We start from the raw sequence: 19,655 nt of genomic DNA, 5'->3' as shown, positions 1-19,655 counted from the left end.
CTCTTGTTGCCTGCTCATAGTCGTTGAGATGCTTTCTCAGAATGTTCCCGGCATGGTTTCGCTTAGTTCCAAGCTTTCTGCTAAACTTGTAATAGGCGTAGGATGGAACATGTTTTGCCAAGTCATTTGGCATTTCGTCGCTCACTTCCCTATTTTAATGTATAAAAAACATATACCAGTTATGAGTTAGGAAATTGAGATCGTAACGTTATAAAACTTACGTTTTTATGCGGGACTGTATTAACAGCAATCAGTTTCAATGTATCTTTTTAGTGCAATTTTACCATTTATCAATTCGTTTTGAAAAAAAGTCAACTTAGAGGCAATTTCAAATCCATATTGTATTGCCTATAGGAATTGTTATGCACTATGGATAGTTGATAGAGTGCGCTACACAAATTAATTTTAGGTGAGATAATAACAGATTAAGGTTCAAGTTTGAAAGAGCCAGTCAATATTTTTATTGTTATCCAAATCAGACATCTAGAGCAAATACAGACATCCACCATGACAATCTCAAGAACTGAACAAACTTTGTCAAACCAACACTGTGCATCCAGTGCTTGACAAAATTTTCGATACACTACAAACAGTGTGTATTTGGTCTGATTATTACGTCACAATAGAGTGCGCGCAAAGTGCGCAGGTTCTCGTACGCATAATATTAATATATGCGCAATGAAAATGCGAGACCGTGGAAAATACCAAGGTATATTTTCACTCGTCTCTACACGCAAAGTCAATACGCGCTGGGAGACCAAGGAAAATACAAAGAATATACCCCTCCGTTCCCACTGCTAGTGAAAACTAGGGCAATACGGTTTTGTAAATGACCAGCTCAGATGTCTGATACGGGTAATAATTTCTAATATTTGTGGGGTGGCCCCCAAATATTCAATAATTTTGAACCAGCTATTGAAAAAAGAAGATAGTGCCATCTACATTTTATTCCAGCCAATGCCAATGTTGGCTTTTGTTGGCTTTTAGTGTTGGTTATAATGTGCACATCCAGCTGGCCCGTGTATTGTTATTATTATTACATTATTAAATCAACGGTCACCATATTTTTTAAAAAGTGGAGCTGAATTGGTTTAGTCCGATTTTAATCTAAATTTCACACATTTTGAGGTCTAAAATTACCTTGATAGCAATTTAAGGTCCTACAAGGGCACTAAAAATGTCATACATTATAGAATAAGAATAACAACCATGCACTTTGAAGGCACTTGCTGTCTTAAACAAGAACTCAACTGTCCCTTTAATTTAAAGTTCGTAGAATATACTGTTGGTATAGTACGGTTCAGAGAAAAGTGTATCTCGCAGGACGTGTGTGCAGCTTACAAAATTCGTTCTCATTGTATGACTAAATAATTAATAAACGATAATATCTCCCCCTCCTAATTTAACGCATGCTTGCATGATATTCCGAAATAGTGACCGTGCGAAAATAATTTAAAATCTGATAGGCAATTCAAACTATGAATAATATCGTATACCAGTTTATATTGCAACAGAATAATTTCAGTTTCTTATCAACATTCCCACAGACAGAATACCCAATCTGTACATTGAACCTAAAGCTATAAATGAAATGACTTCCTTAACTTGAAATTTGACTACCTGTAAATTTGGCATAATACTAATATGAATAATATGACAAGAGTGAAATATATCTCTTCATGTCTTCAAGGGGAGATCATCCTGATATCAAGTTCGATTGAATAAAAGCACAAAAATGAGAGAATTTTTTTGTTGAAAGTTTGACGAATATCTGATTAAAATATAGGAAAGGTATCAGTTTCTGAAGTTGACATCTGTGAAGCACAAACTGGCAACACTGTGAGGTATCTTGCGAGCTCCTGTCCTATTTTCTCTGTACAGAAAATTTCATTTTCTTAGTTTATTGATGATGGAAAGAAAATTGTTTCATACAGGGGTTGCACAAAAATATATTTGCAATAATTATACTTAGAGTAAATGTATGATTAAAAATGTTCTAAGGCAAAATATATATTTTTGAAGTTTGTTAGTAAAGGGCAAACAGGAGGAAAGCTCGCAAGATACGTCACAGAGTTGCCGAATTGTATTTGATTGATCACACCTCTTCAACTTTCTTATTTTCAATCCGTTTTGCTCAAACTTTCACTGACCTGTTTCTTCCCCTTCGATGCTTCAAGCACTATAAGGTATGTTATGTTGTATCTAGTTGGGAGCTACAATTGTCATCCATATATTACTTCAGTAATTTTGGAGATGGGCAAGGATCAAATGGATTATACTGGTAAATTTTCGAGGTATTAAATTTTTTTTTCAATCGTGTAACATTTGTTTACACATTCTAAAGAGTATACAAGGCAAATGAGAGGGGACCTCGCAAGATACGCCACAAAGTTGCCAACTTGGGTTTGAACGATCGGACGTAAACAAAATCAGAACTTTTTTTTTTTTTTTAATCGGTTTTTGCTCAAACTTTTACGAACCTTTTCCCCTCATATTAAAACCAACGCGATATCAGGGGGCACTAATTCCCCCTTTAACCATAAAAGGGTTGGGGGACGAATCCCCCCGGACACGTACTACGGTACGTTCAAAGGTTTTAATTATATTACAATCCACACCCCATCACTCGCGTTTGGAGTATTCATTTACTCCCTATTCATTGAACATATCAAATCCTTCCTTGTTGCAACTTCGTTCCTCTCTTTGGATAGTTGTAAAGCATCAATTTATTTAATTCTTACAGACCAACCTTGACCAATTGGTGTGTTACGGCATATGTTTGATCTGATTATTCTGACATGCTAAAAATGCGGCCCTCATTTGGTCTAAAAATATCAACTACGTTGAATACATACGTCTGGAAATGGACTGATTTTGTCGAATTCTTATGAATCTTATTCCGCTCTATGTATTTCCTTTCGGTGTTGTAACAGGATATGCCCATACATCTTTCAGTACAAATTAGAATTGTGGTCACAATAGGCGCTGATAGAGACATATTGCAAACCGTTGTACCAGAACGCTAGATAATTCTTGTTTATAACCTTTTGATCTAGGCTGGCATATAGTTGATATCTAAGAACAATATTGATATTGTTCCCTAAGTTTTGGCCTATCACATCAATTAGATTTTAATCAAGTATGATCAAAAAGCACATTTAATAGCAATTCAGAAAAAAATCTAACCTGGCTGTAGAAGTAGAAACTTCACCGGCTGATGCTGATGCACCTGGATGAGGAATGTCGACTACTGTGGATGCCAACGGTCCTTGGGATGTGGAATTTGTGTTCCCTAGTGATGCCTCGGTTAATCCTGGTTTTAAGAGTGGGAAATTGTGTAAATTTTGTAAAACTATGTATTCATTAGGTTAATTTTATTGGTTGTGTAATCTTGTTGCATAATTAATTGAATTATGACTCGGTTACACAAATAATATGTTTTCATGGAATAAATCTCGTTACCTCATTCTATTGTTTTTTTTTTTTTTTTTTTATCTGCTAAAGATCAACATGCAATTCATTTTGATGAGATCAATTTTGAATTTGGAAGAAAAAAAAGTATTTGTAAATGTAAGAAAAATCCTTATATCTAACTCAGCCTCTTTCCTCGAATTGGAGGGGGGTTGTTTGTGTGTTTGTTTATTTTAATTTAGCATGGTGTCATACTTCAGCCAATGGTGTTCTTCAGCATGCCGTTCATTATTGATTTTCCCGTTTACGAGAATGACTGTCTCTTGATTTTTCATTTTTATAAAGATGATGGTTAAACAGGATCAGAACTATTGTCGAAACAAAATCAATCCAAGGCGATTACAATTTAATTGCCTCTTGAAATGAGTGAACATTATGATACAGGGGCAATGGATCGTCTTTCAAAATGTGAAGGCATTAACAAAAAGGGGCAACCTACAAAGAGTAACATAAAATGAAAAGTTAAATTTTTAGACATTGTTACAAAATTGATAATAATACATAATCAGGGATGGTCTTCAAATTCTTTAGGTGGTCAAAGATAGTGCTTTAACACCATACTAGGCTGTTGTGTGTGTGGTCTGAATTTTCATTTGGAAGCGAGCCAAAGGAGCAAGCAATTGTTAAAAACTATCGTGGTCACATTGCAACCGATTAGTTGATTTGAATTAGCAGCACATTTAAGGGGGAGGGGCTATGAGAAATCTGTTGTATCTTGGGAAATGAGGGGTGATAAATCATCATGTATTAAAGCATGTAAAGTAATTACATATCTCAGTCTGTTTAACATGAATGACCTTAATGTAAATACAGTTGCTTTGCATGAGTTTGAAAACTCATACATTGCAGGCGCGGATCCAGGATTTTCCAATAGGGGGGGCCGGAAATTTGAAAATTGCGCCGACCTTTTTTTCAAGGTCATATTAGAAGCACCATACCATTACATTTTTGACATTTTCATCGGGGGGGGGGGGGGGGCTATAGCCATTATGGCCATTATGGCCCCCCCCTAAGATCTCGGCCGCGAAGCAGCCGATCTCCGCGAAAATTTGCACGCTTGTCAAGTGAAGTGTATAGAATAGTATGATAATTTCAATTTTTTGAAAAATTCACTTATTTGCATATTTTATGGTAATTTATGCAAATAAAGTCATAAAATCACATTTTTTGCCCATAAATAATTTATTATTCATATTTTAACATTCTTTTTCACTACATATCTTTATTAGACCAATTGAAATAAAATACGACAAAAAAATTCGGAAGACCTAGCTTATTCCTTATGTTATCTCTTGTTTTTATAATTTCTTATGTATATTTCATTGTTTTGTTAACTTATGTATTTTATTGTTTTTGTTGTTTTATTTCATTTCTTACTACAATTCAACTATTTTGACTCCAAAAACAACCACCTAAACTTTAAACAAGACCCAATAACCAAGTTTTTAGGAAAAATGACATTTCCATATGTTTTGTACACAAATCACAAAAATGAGCGATTTTCGGGCTGACATTTTAAGACAAAAGGTCACGTGACCTTGTAAATCTTGGTCCGATTTTCAATTTTTTTTTTGAAAGATGCGCAAGACTCGAAAGAAAAAAGTCAGCGAGCGGCGGGGCGCCATCCGTATGCGTTCCCGAGCAATCAGAAAAATCGTGGAGGGGGGGCCCTAATGGCCCCCCGGCCTTATTAGGGTTTATCCTTCTCTGAATTTAGTTAAGCTCCCGCGCAAAGCGCGGAAGCTTAACGTTTCATTAAATTATTAGAGAAAGAAGACGATTCGTTGTAACATTCTCGACTCTTTATCCTTGTCTGAATTGAGTTCCCACCCCCCCCCCTCCCGCGCGAAGCGCGGAAGCTTTGACGTTTAATTTAGTTATAAGGGAAGGAGACGATTCTTTGTACCATTCTCGACTCTTAATCCTTGTCTGAATTGAGTTCCCGTCCCCCCCCCCCCCCCGCGCGAAGCGCTAAAGCTTTGACGTTTCATTAAATTATAAGGGAAAGGAGACGATTCTTTGTACCATTCTCGACTCTTAATCCTTGTCTGAATTAAGTTTTCCCTTGCCCGTGCGATGCGCGTAAGCTTTGACGGTTCATTAGAGGAAGACGAATCGTTTTACCATTCTCGTCTCTTAGCCCTTCTTTGAATTCAGTTTTCTCCCTCCCACGCAAAACGCGGAAACGTTGATGTTTCATTAAATTATTAGAGAAAGAAGATGATTTGTTGTACAGTCATCGACTCTTTATCCTTGTCTGAATTGAGTTTCCTCCCCCCCCCCTCCCCCCCCTCCCGCGCGAAGCGCGGAAGCTTTGACGTTTCATTAGATTATTAGAGAAAGAAGACGATTCGTTGTACCGTTCTCGACTCTTAATCCTTTTCTGAATTGAGTTCCCGCCCCCCCCCAGCGAAGCGCGGAAGCTTTGACGTTTCATTTAATTATAAGGGAAAGGAGACGATTCATTGTACCATTATCGACTCTTAATCATTGTCTGAATTGAGTTCCTGCCCCCCTCCTCCCGCGCGAAGTGCGGAAACGTTGACGTTTCATTACATTATTAGAGAAAAAAGATGATTCGTTGTACCGTCGACTCTTTATCTTTGTCTGAATTGAGTTCCCCCCCCCTCCCGCGCGAAGCGCTGAAGCTTTGACGTTTCATTAAATTATAAGGGAAAGGAGACGATTCTTTGTACCATTCTCGACTCTTAATCCTTGTCTGAATTAAGTTCTCCCTTGCCCGCGCGTAAGCTTTGACGGTTTATTAAATTATTAGAGGAAGAAGACGAATCATTCTCGACTCCCAATCCTTGTCCGAATTCAGTTGCCCCCCTCCCGAGCGATGAGCGGAAGCTTTGACATTTCATTAAATTATTAGAGAAAGAAGACGATTCGTTGTACCATTCTCTATTACACCTACCATGGATAAATCACGGCCGGGAGCGTCATAGTTTTATGTTATCGGGCGAGGGCCGGGGCGTAGCGACCAAGTGAGATTTTGCAATGTTGAATGCTGAAATTATGCATTCTAGAAAATCCCTAAGCCCGATATGTACGTTCTTTCCGCTATATTTATTTCTAGCTATATTTCTAAATTTCCTGGGAGACTTGTCCCCATATCGGGCCCAGGATTGCCGCCCCTGTCCATGATTACTACCAACATGAGTTCAAATACAAGCACAAGCGAGTCGATATGAGCTAAATCCAAATGAAGGGCAAAATAAGAGTTGTGAAGCGGCCCTACCGTTAATTTAAAATTTGACTGTTGAGTATATAACTTCTATTTAAAAGACATCCAAAATATTGTGCCCTTTTCAAATTTCTCACTAAAGAGTGATGACCGCAGGGGCTGTTCTTAACGTTTAACTTTGAATCCGCGGCTCTAGATTTTATGCGGCCGGCCCGGCCCCCCTCTGTTCAATAACGTTTGCCAATGAGCCTTCTGGAATGACCCCAAATCTCCCGATTACAGTTTTCCCATATTTGTCGTTACTGTCACTTAGCGCCATTTCCTTGTCTTTCCCCCTTTCTCACCGACTTTTCTTTTCCCCAACCCCCCCCCCTTTCCTCTCAGTGTTATCTAGGGTACGCACATGTATGTTCCCTCTCTTTGAAAGCACCCCTCTATCTCCCTTGTGTAAAGTCAGTACGGGCCGGATTTTTGTGTATTGCGGGCTGGACTTTGTTTCGTGAAAAGTAACTCTTTATCGGAAATTTAGGGAACACATATTCGGTCCCTCCGACCCCGGAGTTGGAGGGAGTGGGGGGAGGGGGGGGGGTCTTTATCTTTTCTCTTCTCTTCTTTTTTCCTTTCTCTTCTCCTTTTTTTCCTCCTCTTCTCCTTTCTTTTTTTCTCTTCTTTTCTTCCTCTTTTTTTTTCCTTTTTTTGCGCCGCCAATAGGGGGGGGGGGGGGCCGCGGCCGTTTCGGCCCCCCCCCTGGATCCGCCACTGCATTGTCTGAATACCTATGTATATTGTTGAAAAAAGTGCTATCGATTACCTTGGAATAGAAAAGGGAGGTTCGATAGCTTTGTAAGCAAGCACGATTTTATTACTGAAAGTGGCACAGTTAGTTTCTATGACATTTTGGCCATTGTGCCCCCTGCCCCCTCCTGACTGGCATTTATCAGTGGTAGAAAGAAAAGGGTTTCATGTTACTACACAAAAGCTGCTCTGATTCTTTGAAACTAGATATGGCACTTCAGACGACCACAAAATGTAATTTGTAAGCAACAGCGGGAGATAAAGGTAAAAAGTGGCACCTAGCTAGCAAAGAGCAATTACATCAAAAGTAACAAGGGGAACAAATGTATCAAAAGCAGGAAAAGGCACTTACTAAAAATGTAAATTGCACCTTTCAAAGTAAAAGGGGCACTTCTCAGAGGTGAACAAGGGCATTTCTCGGAGAAGACAAAAAGTGCCATTTGACAACACCATGAGTATACTTTTATACACATAAGTACAATAATTGCACTAATAACCTAAAATATAATGATTTAAGGTATAAAATCAACCTAACACAATTTTACCTGGTATTCTATGCATCAATAGTCAAGGAGTATCGATGGAGAAAATCAAGTACCGGTATAACATATAACCCCCCACATACGAAACTAAAGTTGGACTTGCGTTCCATGCAGGCCCTATGTCAGTGTGTACAGGTGTACAGCTAGGTCTACACACAAGTGACTTTTATCTATATTAAAGATCGATGCATAGTAGTGTGCTTTCGTGGGGAATATTGACACTATTTTGGTGTTTACCCAATATTGGCAATAACAGGTATTATCAATCACAAGGATTAGCCTTCAGATTTATGACCAACAGGCCTTATGTAATGCTCTGCATTTTCCACCAATCACCCCATATGGAAAAGGTATTATCTTACATTTCCCTCCTCAAAGATTCCCCGCGAGACTAGAGAGTATTTCTTAATGGGACCATGGGTTTGCTGTGTGGGAGATTCGTTTCAGAGCAAAACATATTATGAACAAATTTCAGGCATCTGTTAACGCGGTCTCGCTCCGCAGTCTATAACACATGAAATCTTCATTGAAAATGTGCTTAGTGTTTAATAAAATGCTCCTACAAGGAAAACAAACTTTGATTACACACCATTTCGTCTTCCAAACTGGACAACGATCGCTCACTTTGTGAATTCTCCATGGAGCTATGGAGGTCACAATTCGCCCTTTTCACTGGGGGTTGTGTACTTCAAGGAGATAATTGATGTGACTCGTTATTGGGTGGTCTAGGCTGCCAAAACAGAGGGTATATAATCCCCTGCCGTCTGATGTTTCACATAATGTGATTGGTTGTCGAGAAAGTAGGGCCAATTTCAATCAAATGAAAGGCATTTTTAAAATCAATTTACTCATGACCTCTATAAAAATGCAAGTTCGTAAGTGAAGTTATTACACAGTGGTAATGTGCATCTGCATCTATAAGCTACTAGACTTACATGCATGTAAGTTCCTGATTTGTTTCTCTTTTACTAAGAGTAAGAGAGTGAACGTCTTTTATTCTTACTTATTTTTGAAATTGGCATAATATAGGGTCTGAATTACTGTGTAAGTGTAACTTAATAGTTACGCATACTCTCACTAGTTTTCTATGATCAACCCCTATTTTCTAAAATTGAAAGAGTCCTATGTTCTCCTGTACCATGGTGTTACGCTCTAGTGCACTCGAATGTTCGTTGTCTGTGTAGGAGGTACACAAATGACTCATTGATCTTTTGGCCGAATGTAGGTCAAATTGTTCATATGGTAATTATCCGTATAAACCGCCCTCGTGTATTAACCGCACCCCTCTTTTTCGCCCTTTAAAAAAAAAAAAAAAGTGGTTTTTTTTTCCTTTTTTTTGCCGACTTTTTTTGTTGCCGGTTTCGTGTTAAAAAACCCACGCGGGAAGGCCTTTCATTTAACTGCGAGGTGCAGCTGAATGTGTAAGATTATTAATGTAAATTTAAAAAACAGTAGAGGACCTAGGATAGGACCTTGTGGTACACCATGTAATACAAGAAAAATTAGGAATTATTATTATAAACTACATATTGATATCTATCAGAAAGATTAATTTCAAACCAAGATGACAGACAAATTTGAGTGTTGTTTTAGTTTCTGAGTGGTGAGTCAACACACCTATTACTGAGCTGGGAGACATTGCCAGGCATAGCGCCATAAATCGAAACTTTTATTTTTTTTTGTTTTTTGGTGTACCGTGTATAAACCGCACCCCCGACTTTGATTTTTTTTCGGCGGCAAAAAGGTTCGGTTTATACACTGTTAATTACGGTATGTAGTTTTTGGTGGGGTACCAAGTCTTATACACCTACCAAACTTGAACTTGATTGGAAGCGTAAGGCTGTTATGTATGCGACACGTGAGTGATTCTTGCTCCAAGCAGCAGTCTAACAGTAGCTTCTTACAGCAACTCGGGTCCGGGCACGGGCACAGAATGCAGACATTATATTTGATCCTCTTAGCCCAGTGTTGCTTAAGGCTATCAAGGTTTGTCGTTACAAAGTCCGTCACCTGCCATAAATACACAAACAACACCAAGACAGATTTTTTATTTTAATTTCTTTTTGTCTACTTCAAGTTTACTTAACTTTGATTTAAATTCACATCGGTGTGTTGGCTCAGCCAATAGAGCGTCCGCCTCACAACCGAGAGGTCGTGGGTTTGAACCCCGGCCGCTTCATACTAAAAGACGTTAAAAGACGGGAGTTGCTGCTACCTTGTTTGGCGTTCAACAATAAGGTATAGAGCAACGTCGATCTGGCGCTGCTCAGTGGCTGCCGGGCTCACGATCAATTGGGCAAAAGAATTTCCATTTTCGGTTTAACCCAATAAAATTTGGAGTGGACTTTAAAAGATTATTATTATTTTCATTATCTCATAATAGACAGATCTACAATGAAACTGTCATGAGGATAGCGCATTGATCACACATTGGCTTATATTGTCTCTTAAGCTAACAAAGTCTGGGACATATGAACAGGCATTGCCGATTTGGGTGGAGGGAAAAATGGTCCTCTCATCTTCTTGATCCATAAACAGTACATTTATTTTGAGGTTTGTTTCCAATATATCTAGACCAAAATACATCATGAACCATTTATATTCTCCTGGAAGTTAATTTCAATTGTCTATAAACCTATTGGCACAGAAAGGTATGAGAAAGGTCTACCATTTTGATGAAGCACAGAGTTACAGTTTGATAGCTAAATGGTGTTACAACATAAAGTGGATGTAGAATATGGTTAAACTTAACCAGACTTTCAGAAATAGAACTGGTGTTAATTCTGCCTTCAACTGTAGTTGATTACTAATTCAAGTTTAAGTGCCTTTGGTCTAACTTTACTATTGTCTTAATTGAAATCAACTACAGGTAGCTCTGCATAACTCAAGTACATGTCAAATTTTCTGTAAGTTAAATAAATTTCTTGGACCTATGTAAATCATGTGTTACTTACACTTCCATTTATTGCCCAAGTCAAACTATATTTTTCTTTGCGGTCCCAACTGATTCAACTTATATGCAGTTACCTCTACTTTCTCTTTTCTATAAGAAATATGTTCTATGACACATCTAAAACTGTTTACCAGTGACAGTTTCAATTCTATGGTTAAGAGACCTTTCTCAGATGTGTGCTGACAGACTAAATCAAGCTACCAGTTTTCCAATCGAACACAAACATTATTTTGTGAACACATATCATAAATGTCAGAGAACTGTTATGCGCCTCCGTCTTTGTTCATTGCTATTGTGTTGTAATTGAAACCACCCTGTTGAGCTACTTACCTTTTTGACAACATTTGGGGCTGGAGGTTGATGGCTATCCCAAGAACCATCAACCACTTCTCGGAATACAGTGACCTGAAGTAATCAGCATCAAAGTTCAAGGATAACAGATTAAGACATTAATAAAATGATGGTGTGTAATTGTGTACAGTTGATAACTAAACAATTTTTGCTATATCAAAGCCATTTTATCCGGTTCTGCAAAAGAAATACATTGCAAATCAGAAAAAGTTAAGTGAATTACTGGCATAAAGCCTTTTGTTTTTTTTGAAGTAACAAAGAAAAAACCTAACCCCAAACAATAACAGTAAGTATGCTACAAGATCAGATTTATTCCTGCCTATTGATGAACAATATTCCTCATGAAAATTTATAAGGGATACATGTATATAAATGAAGATATTCTAGGCATGATGTAGAGGGGAGGGGTGAGGAAGCATCCATTTACTTCATAAACAACTTCACATAGTATCAAGGAAATGGCGATCCTTGTGCGGTGCTAAGAAACTGTACATTATGCTAAGAATATCTTGCTTTATACTTCTCTCACTTTGGTGGGAAATTTGGACATTATTGGGCAAGGATACAATAAACCTCTCAGACTATCTTAAGGTATACAAAATAAAGTTTCAATATTGATAACATGAGCATAGGAGAAAGGTCAAAGTTTTAAAATATATATATAGAAGACAATAAATTAAATGTATTGAAAAGAACAAATATAAAATCAACAGAGATCGTAGCATGTAAAGCAAACAAAATCCCCAAATTATAACCTTTAGAATAGTCATAATTATTAGTCAATAACTCCCCTCAATTTTGAGAGGGATATTTATTAATCAGGTGGGCTGTATCTAATACAGACCACCTTATATTTTTGTTAAAATTGCCTTTATTATTATTTATTTATTATTATTATTTATTTATTTTTCTTATTTTGACCCACTTTTTTGTTAGCAAGATAACTTTGAAATGGTTCAATCAAATGCTTTGATATTTAGCACACATATGTATAGGCATATGGACAAGACACGGTAAGGTTTTCAACCTTGACCTTGACTGATGACGTCATCTAGGCGCCATTTTGTGAAATTTTCTGAAAATCATCTCATGATCATATCTTCATAACCAAAAGGTATTTATCATTCATATTTATCATGATCAAGGTCAATATCAGTCCGGTCAATTTCAGGTAAAAAAACGCGCGCGTGCGCGTACGTCCGCGCGTCAGTGCGCGCGCAAAAATTTAAAATGCTCAAAATCGTCTCAAATTTTTTTTGCATACGTTTCAGGTCATTTTAAGCATTTTATAAAAAATCGCGCACACGCGCATGCGCGCGCGTTTTCGCGCGTAACAACATTACAAAACATAGAATCGCCATTTTTTTTCTTTCATGATATTTCTCATATTTTTTCGAGGAATTTGATACCATGTTTATCTCTTTATGACCATTAATAACAAGATGAGCGTCAATTCAAGATAAACGTCTGTGCGCGCGAGCTCTTTTAATACATCGCATATATGGACAAAAACATGCCTATACAAAATCCATTATAGCTCTTTGGAATGAGCCGTGACCTTCAATTTGTTTTCATATTTAGATAGAGTATGAGTCGGAGAAATGATTCCAGGCATAACACGCAACTTAAGAAATTTCTGATATGTGCCTATCATCGTAAATTTCACTATGATGTCGTGATCAAAATGAAAAATGGTGATGACTGAGCTTTGCTACAACATATCGAAATTTGGAAGAAAATCGATCAATATTTACAGAGATACAATCAATTTTCCATAAATATGCTGACGTCATAATATGCAAATTCGTATTTTGAGTTCCAAGGCCATTATGATGACAAATGAGACAAGGAATCATTTCTCCGACTCCATTTCATTTTGATCACGACATCATAGTGAAATTTACGATGATAGGCACATATCAGAAATTTCTTAAGTTGCGTGTTATGCCTATGGAAGGTGAATTTCGTTCACATCATTAATCTACATGACATTGTTTTTTAGCAGTATCTCGCTTATTTTTGCTCTATTTTGTCTCAAATTTTAGTTGACCAGCCCACCTATACTTGTTCCAAACAAGTATTATGTCTAGTTTATTTATAAATTTATTTATTCTGTGTTCATTATAGAGCATGCACTTCGGTACACAAAATCTGATTTGCAAGAGAAAGAGAGCACTGTATTAAATTACACAATTAAAATACAATGTAATTTTTTTTTTTTAAATAGAATATCACAATATTGCAAAACAAAACAAAAACAAAAAGATAGATTGAAAATATAAACAATTATTGGGCTTGTAATCACATCTTAAATACACTTATCAGCTTAAGAATTTATGTGTATTTAATTCCCCCCCCCCCCCAAAAAAAAAAACACACCAAAGGTCACATATCATGAGGTTCTGCTTTTCAGATTAGAGCACTAAGAACCAGACCTAATTGATACTGAATAGTAGGTAAAGTTTTCAGGGTTACACAATGTACTTCTTTCAAAGGAATAAGAGCCCTGAAGAGCTCTTGGTTCTCTTTGTGTCAACAGTACGATCTAATCGTCTTTGGGAGAATGACTATAACATTGCCCGGTGGAGGCTATTTATTGCCTATGAAGGGATCCGATGCATGGCCTCAAAAACTCGACCTACAATTCAGTATCCCCACCACAAAAAAAGGTATTGCTGACACTTCACTCATACCTTGATAGTTGCTTCAGGAGGGGGTAACATCTCTAGATAGGCTTGATGCTTATTATCAAGTGGTATTTGGATCTGACGATAGAAAAGTTTGACTGTTTCCCTTTTTCTTTTTCCCTTCCATCTTACTGCTCTAGTCATCAACCGATGAAACAGCCCATCTGTGGAAGTAGCAAACAAGAGAGATGACTAACAGGTTATGGCTAGTGAAGTTTTGAAAGCCAGCTTAAAATATATATCAGCTGCAATAATACTTCAACACAATTATATATTTCTGAGAAAATGAGTTTCTAACAAGTTGGACTAAACTCTGAATATAAACATAGTCATATGTCTAGTGGTTTGTAAATCTGAACACCCTAACACGTCCTTTGGCAAGAAATCAGTTAAATCAGACCTGATTAAATGATTTATTATTCATATAACCTATTATTGCTTCGTCCTCTAGACAAAGCAGACCATCGAGAAAAAGAAAAAGTCACAACTGTGCATACCCCCCCCCTGGAACCCCGCCAACCTCCAGCTCACGCGCGGAATGCACGCACACATAATCATCCTCTCACAAGCAGCCGCAGACCAAACTTGGGACATGTTGCCAGTCAAGGAGAGGGGACGGAGGGAGGAACATAGGTAGATACATAGATTTATACAGTATTAGTAAATAATAAAATCAGTTCTGATTTGACTAATTTACCTCGATAAATCAATGTATCTACTTATTATTGCTTAGACCAGCACAGATGAAAGCGGGAGGCATGTCCCAAGAAAGAGGTTAGCAGGGGAACCAGGAAGATGTTGCTGCACACAATGTTGCCATAGCAAACGATTCTTTACCTGCCGCAAATCCCTTAAAGAAAACGGTTGTGAAGGAATCGAGAGAAAGTCAAAAGGCAGTTACACTACCTTGAAAAAGAGCAGCGGGTACCTATACCCATGGCAATCGTGAGTCCAGGGCTCGGCACCAGATAAATGGGTCTCAGGACCCGCAGACTGGTGTCTTTGACGATCCATCTAAAGATGGATTCCAAAGAAGCCAGATAACGGGCTCACTGAGAATAACAAACAGCTGACTGTCACAGGGGCCAGTCTTGGTCATTTTCAAAAAATAAACCAACGCCCATCAGAGACTAAATCTCACCTCCAGTAACAGAGGAGAAATTAGAAATAATAACCCGCCTTTAAATAGAGCTTCAAACTACTATGAAGACTCTAAGCGCTTGGCAGCACAATTACTACTCTGAACCTTGAATCCAGGCCTGCTTGTATTCTGAGAAAGCACCTTTCCCAAAACCTGGGAAAGGCCAGCGAGAGACTACAACCGGTCCGGACGACGGAGATGGGTTTAAGTGAAGAGGGGGTGTAACGAAGCTCTGCACCACGATCGATCAACGAGTGCTTCAACACAGCCTCCTGTCAAATGTTTAGGCGATGACCGCCCTACCCCAAGGGGGAGGCATCTGTGATGAGAGAGAGACCAAGGCAGGGAAAGAGCAGGGCGGCTCTCGCCCAGGCCACAAGCGAGCAGCTCACTCGAGGAAAGCGAGGAAAAATCTCTTACGAAACGGACATCTGAACCGAGAGAGAGGATCAATGCTCCAAGGAAAGCTCTGAAATCCTACAATAGATCAGAGAGCTTATATACTACGTGGAATGCAGAGGAAGCTGCCGCTGAACACGCAAGGGGGACTCCAAACTCACAACAAAAGCCAGTGGATCCAAAAGGCGAAGGTCGAAGGCTTCTTTCCCAAAGGAAGGTGGCAAGCGCGGCGAGTGTTGGACAGCGGATTGGCGATTGGACTTGGAAGTCCCAGCCGACTGCCTCTGGCGAAACTATATCGCCAGTGACAAGAGGAGGTCCCCCAGGACCAGCGAGTCTTCGGCAGAAAACTCTAGCTCTTAATTCTCTAATTTGCCATCCACCGGTGGCTGGAAATCCGCCAGGGAGCCAGATGTTTTTAAAAACAACAGCGATGGACACTGATAACCCTGAGTATTAGCTGGGGGAATGTATCTGAGAGATATTTTCTAATGGAAACCTGCACATGGGTCCCCAAGGACTGGTCAGCAGTGGGGATAAACTCTACTGAGAACCAAACCCAGACGCTGAAGTCAACTGTGAGACAGGGTACCAGAAAGGCCCACGGCTTGGGGAAAAACTAAAAACCCAGAAGGGAAGGGAGAGACCCAATCTAGCTACCAACTCCTCCCATGGAGGAGTAGCAAGGGTAGTGGGAGGTGGGAGCTTAGCCACCACCAACGAAAGGCTAACCACAGCACAGAGGCTCTCAGAAGCCGAGCTTGGCAAGACGGGTCTAGAAACATAAACGGGAACCGGCAAACACCAGACAAGTGTAACTAAGTCCAGTCAGGACACACCTAGGGCAGGGGCAAAGCCCCAACTTGCCCCGAGAAGCTCAGTCTGAGTGGCTGGAAAGACAAGGTGAAGACTTTATCACAGCCTTCTCAGCCGAAGTCACAGTCGGAGACTTGGCATCAGAAAGCAAACCGCTTCTTACCCTCCGCCGAAGCGTCGAGTGACGAAGCCTGCTTAAAGGCCTTGCTAAAGCTGGTAGGTTTCGCTATAGGCTCAGCATGGTCATCACTACCACGCTACACCGCACCTTAGGCTGAACAAAATTGGTGCGAGAAGCTACTGTGTGACCGAGTACTTATGGCAGCAGGAGCTGGAGGCTTAACCCCAAACACAGGGCCGACGGCACAGGGTAGAAAGCCAAAAGCAGCACCAGGCAACCTGGCCTAAAAGGGAAGACCTTCCAACATTTTATTTTCAAAATTCCTAAAATTTTTGCGCGGCTCAGTAAAATTTGTGGCACGTCGCGCCTTGTCTGGCTTATCAAGAAATATGCATCATATGCAGCTACCAAACACATATCTTGATGTTGGGCACATTTACATGTGATTAAGGGATTTTTACATGAAGTTTCAAATTAGATTTTTTGTTTTGTTTTGTTTTTTGTTTCAACAATCCTGAATAAATTAAAAAAGAAACAAAATAATGAAAAGTTAAACATGCAATTCAGATTTTAGAAACACTGCATTGATTCTAACACAATTTAATTAATTAATTCATGATCTCAAAATCAAAAATCAATATAAACGAGTATTTGTAAAGCGCCAACTCCACATGACTAATGTGTTTGAGGCGCATGGAGAAAAAAATACCGGTAATACTAAGCTAGAAGAATCGTTGTATATTCTCTGATTTCTAGCCTGTTATATTTCACTTAATCATTGAGTAATTAATGTAAATATGTATTGAAATTATGGAAATAAAAACCTTCCTTGAGAGATAAAAGAACAAAAATGAAGGCTACTGCTGCTGTTGGTGTTATGTTTAGTTTTCAAGGCACTGTCATTCAAACGATTAATATTTTGTGCCATTCATTTATTAATAATAATCTTTTCATGATTATTCATAAACATATGGCCCATACGTTTATAAGTGTTCCAGAAGTCAAATATTTTTAAAGATAACCCCGCAAAAATAATAAAGTTTAGAAACAAAAACGTGACAAATGAAGCTACAACAAAGCGAAACATATTAAAGGAAGAAGGGGCGTGAATGTACGACTTGTATAAAATGTGTGATAGACTTCTCTATAAATTTTCTTGATAAGTTCTCCCTTTGGGGGAAGGGATCTGAATTTTGCACATCTTCTTTGTACATGTTTGGCAACAGAGAGCGCTCCATTGGTAAGCTCTATTGAAAAGATCGCTCTCTGTGGTGGAGACATTTGAAACGGAAGTGTTCTCAATGCGGGATTCCCCCAAGCATCTTTTGAATAGAGGGATGAGGACAATCACGGCTGCGTTGCGGGAAGCACGTGTAATTACAGCCACTCGATTTGATCCAAGGTGCCTAAATTCACACATGTTGGGGTCTGGAAAAACCTTTAAAGTAATTTTAGGTTCTAAAAGGGCACTAAAAATGTCATAAATGAGAATAAGAGCAATTATAACCATGCACTTTGCAGGCATTTGCGGTCTTAAACAAGAACTCAACCATCCCTTTAACACCCTTCTGGTTGTTAACAGATGATGAATTCATCCTCACCTGGTAAGAAGCCCCCGAAGTCCACATAAAAGTCTGTAGATTTGATCTGTGGAATCTCTTTTGGGGAGCGATGTGCCTTTAGCCTGGAAGGAACATAGTAGCATTTCTTTTCCTTCTCTGTTTCATTTGATACCTATAATATTAAAACATATCCAAACACTTAAACCATAAATACAAAACAAAATATAGCAAGATACAAAAAAGTCTAATTTTGATAAATCTAAGCAAAGAACAAAGCAATTCATATTTCAATCATCATTTCAATCGTCATTTCAAGTTACACATATTGATCCCACTCCTGCCACTAAATTGTTGCAAGTTTCACAAAAACGTCGACCTATTGAGCAATTTTTTATTCTGAATTTCAGAAATAGACATTTTGGTAACATTTATAGGGTAAAAGCTTTCAAAACTGTACTTAATCCCTCCATTTCACGGCACAACCGACATTTTTAATCGAACATGTATTGTCAGATATAAACAAATATGGTATCCAAAAATGAATTCCTAACTCAGGCATGTGAGGAAGCCCAAAACAGAGGAAAGCCGATGCGACCGGCCATCTCCTTAGAGCGTCAGCGCACGATCGCTAGCCTGGTGTGATGCGGTGCCTAGTCACTCCAGCTAAGCCGCGGATCTTAGTACATACATGTGTGCAGCGCTAGACAGGGAAACCAAATCATACCAGATTTGCTAGTCTCTATCCCATTTTTACACATGAATAATAATTGCTCACATAATAGAGAATAGCAGAGAATAGCAAAGAATAGCAGAGAATGCATTTATCTTTCGATAAAAAGCATGGTAACAGACCAGCAACCCCCCACCCCCCAAGAATAAAATGCTCGGAAATCTAAATGCAAAACGTGAGATCTTGATTTTAAAAACACGTTTTTTTTGCGTAACTGCAGACATTTCACATGCCTGCTAGCTTCAGCACTGGATCAAACAATATACCCTATACCTAAACCCTAACCGAAAACCTAATTGCAAACATAACCCTAATCCTATACTTTTGATAAAATAAAACTAGAGGCCCAAGTTGGAGCCGCATATAGCTGGAGATTTACCTCAGTGACTTCTCCATCTACAGGAGCTTCTACAGGAGCTTCTACAGTAGCGTCACATATGAGATCAAACTTGTCCATGAGCTTGACTAAGATCTCCTTCGGCTCCTTATTGTCTTGCCACATATGCTCAATCAACCTATCCTCTAAGATACCATCATCCTCAAGAGTGGTCCACGCACGACTCACTTTCCTATCCTGGAATGAAAACACAATGTCTTAACTTAATTTATTATCTTTTAACACATACAGGTAGATAAATTGTGAAATGATACATACATAAAGATAATACAGACATTTATACAGTAGGCATGCGGATGCACCATGTGAGAGAGAGGAAGGATTGAGCAGTCCTGAAAAGGACTCTCGGTAATCTTTCTTGAGGGTGTGTAGTCCTGAAAAGGACTGTTGGTGTAGTCTTGAAAAGACTGTTGTAGACTGATTGTAGTACGGATGGATGGTGGAAGGATCTGTCGTGAAGATATCTATCGGTGTGCGTGGGTTTCCTGTAGACTTGGGGA

At 38.8% G+C, this 19,655-nt stretch overlaps 1 protein-coding gene across 1 annotated transcript; it reads right to left on the bottom strand.

The window, feature by feature from the left end:
• Window positions 1-10,437: 10,437 nt before the first annotated feature.
• On the bottom strand, window positions 10,438-19,349 carry LOC100891856. The gene is made up of 4 exons (XM_030989303.1): window positions 19,138-19,349; window positions 18,068-18,200; window positions 13,996-14,153; window positions 10,438-11,356 (listed from the first exon to the last, which is right to left on the bottom strand). Exons 1-4 carry the CDS (start codon window positions 19,258-19,260, stop codon window positions 11,204-11,206), a joined length of 567 nt encoding a protein of 188 aa, XP_030845163.1. The 5' UTR covers window positions 19,261-19,349; the 3' UTR covers window positions 10,438-11,203.
• Between the last annotated feature and the right edge of the window lie 306 nt (window positions 19,350-19,655).

The sequence above is a fragment of the Strongylocentrotus purpuratus genome, unplaced genomic scaffold, assembly GCF_000002235.5.
Source record: "Strongylocentrotus purpuratus isolate Spur 01 unplaced genomic scaffold, Spur_5.0 spur5_scaffold_18, whole genome shotgun sequence".
In the NCBI taxonomy this organism is placed as follows: domain Eukaryota; kingdom Metazoa; phylum Echinodermata; class Echinoidea; order Camarodonta; family Strongylocentrotidae; genus Strongylocentrotus; species Strongylocentrotus purpuratus.
Note: the sequence above shows the minus strand (reverse complement) of the source record. Positions and strands in the feature narration are given on the sequence as shown.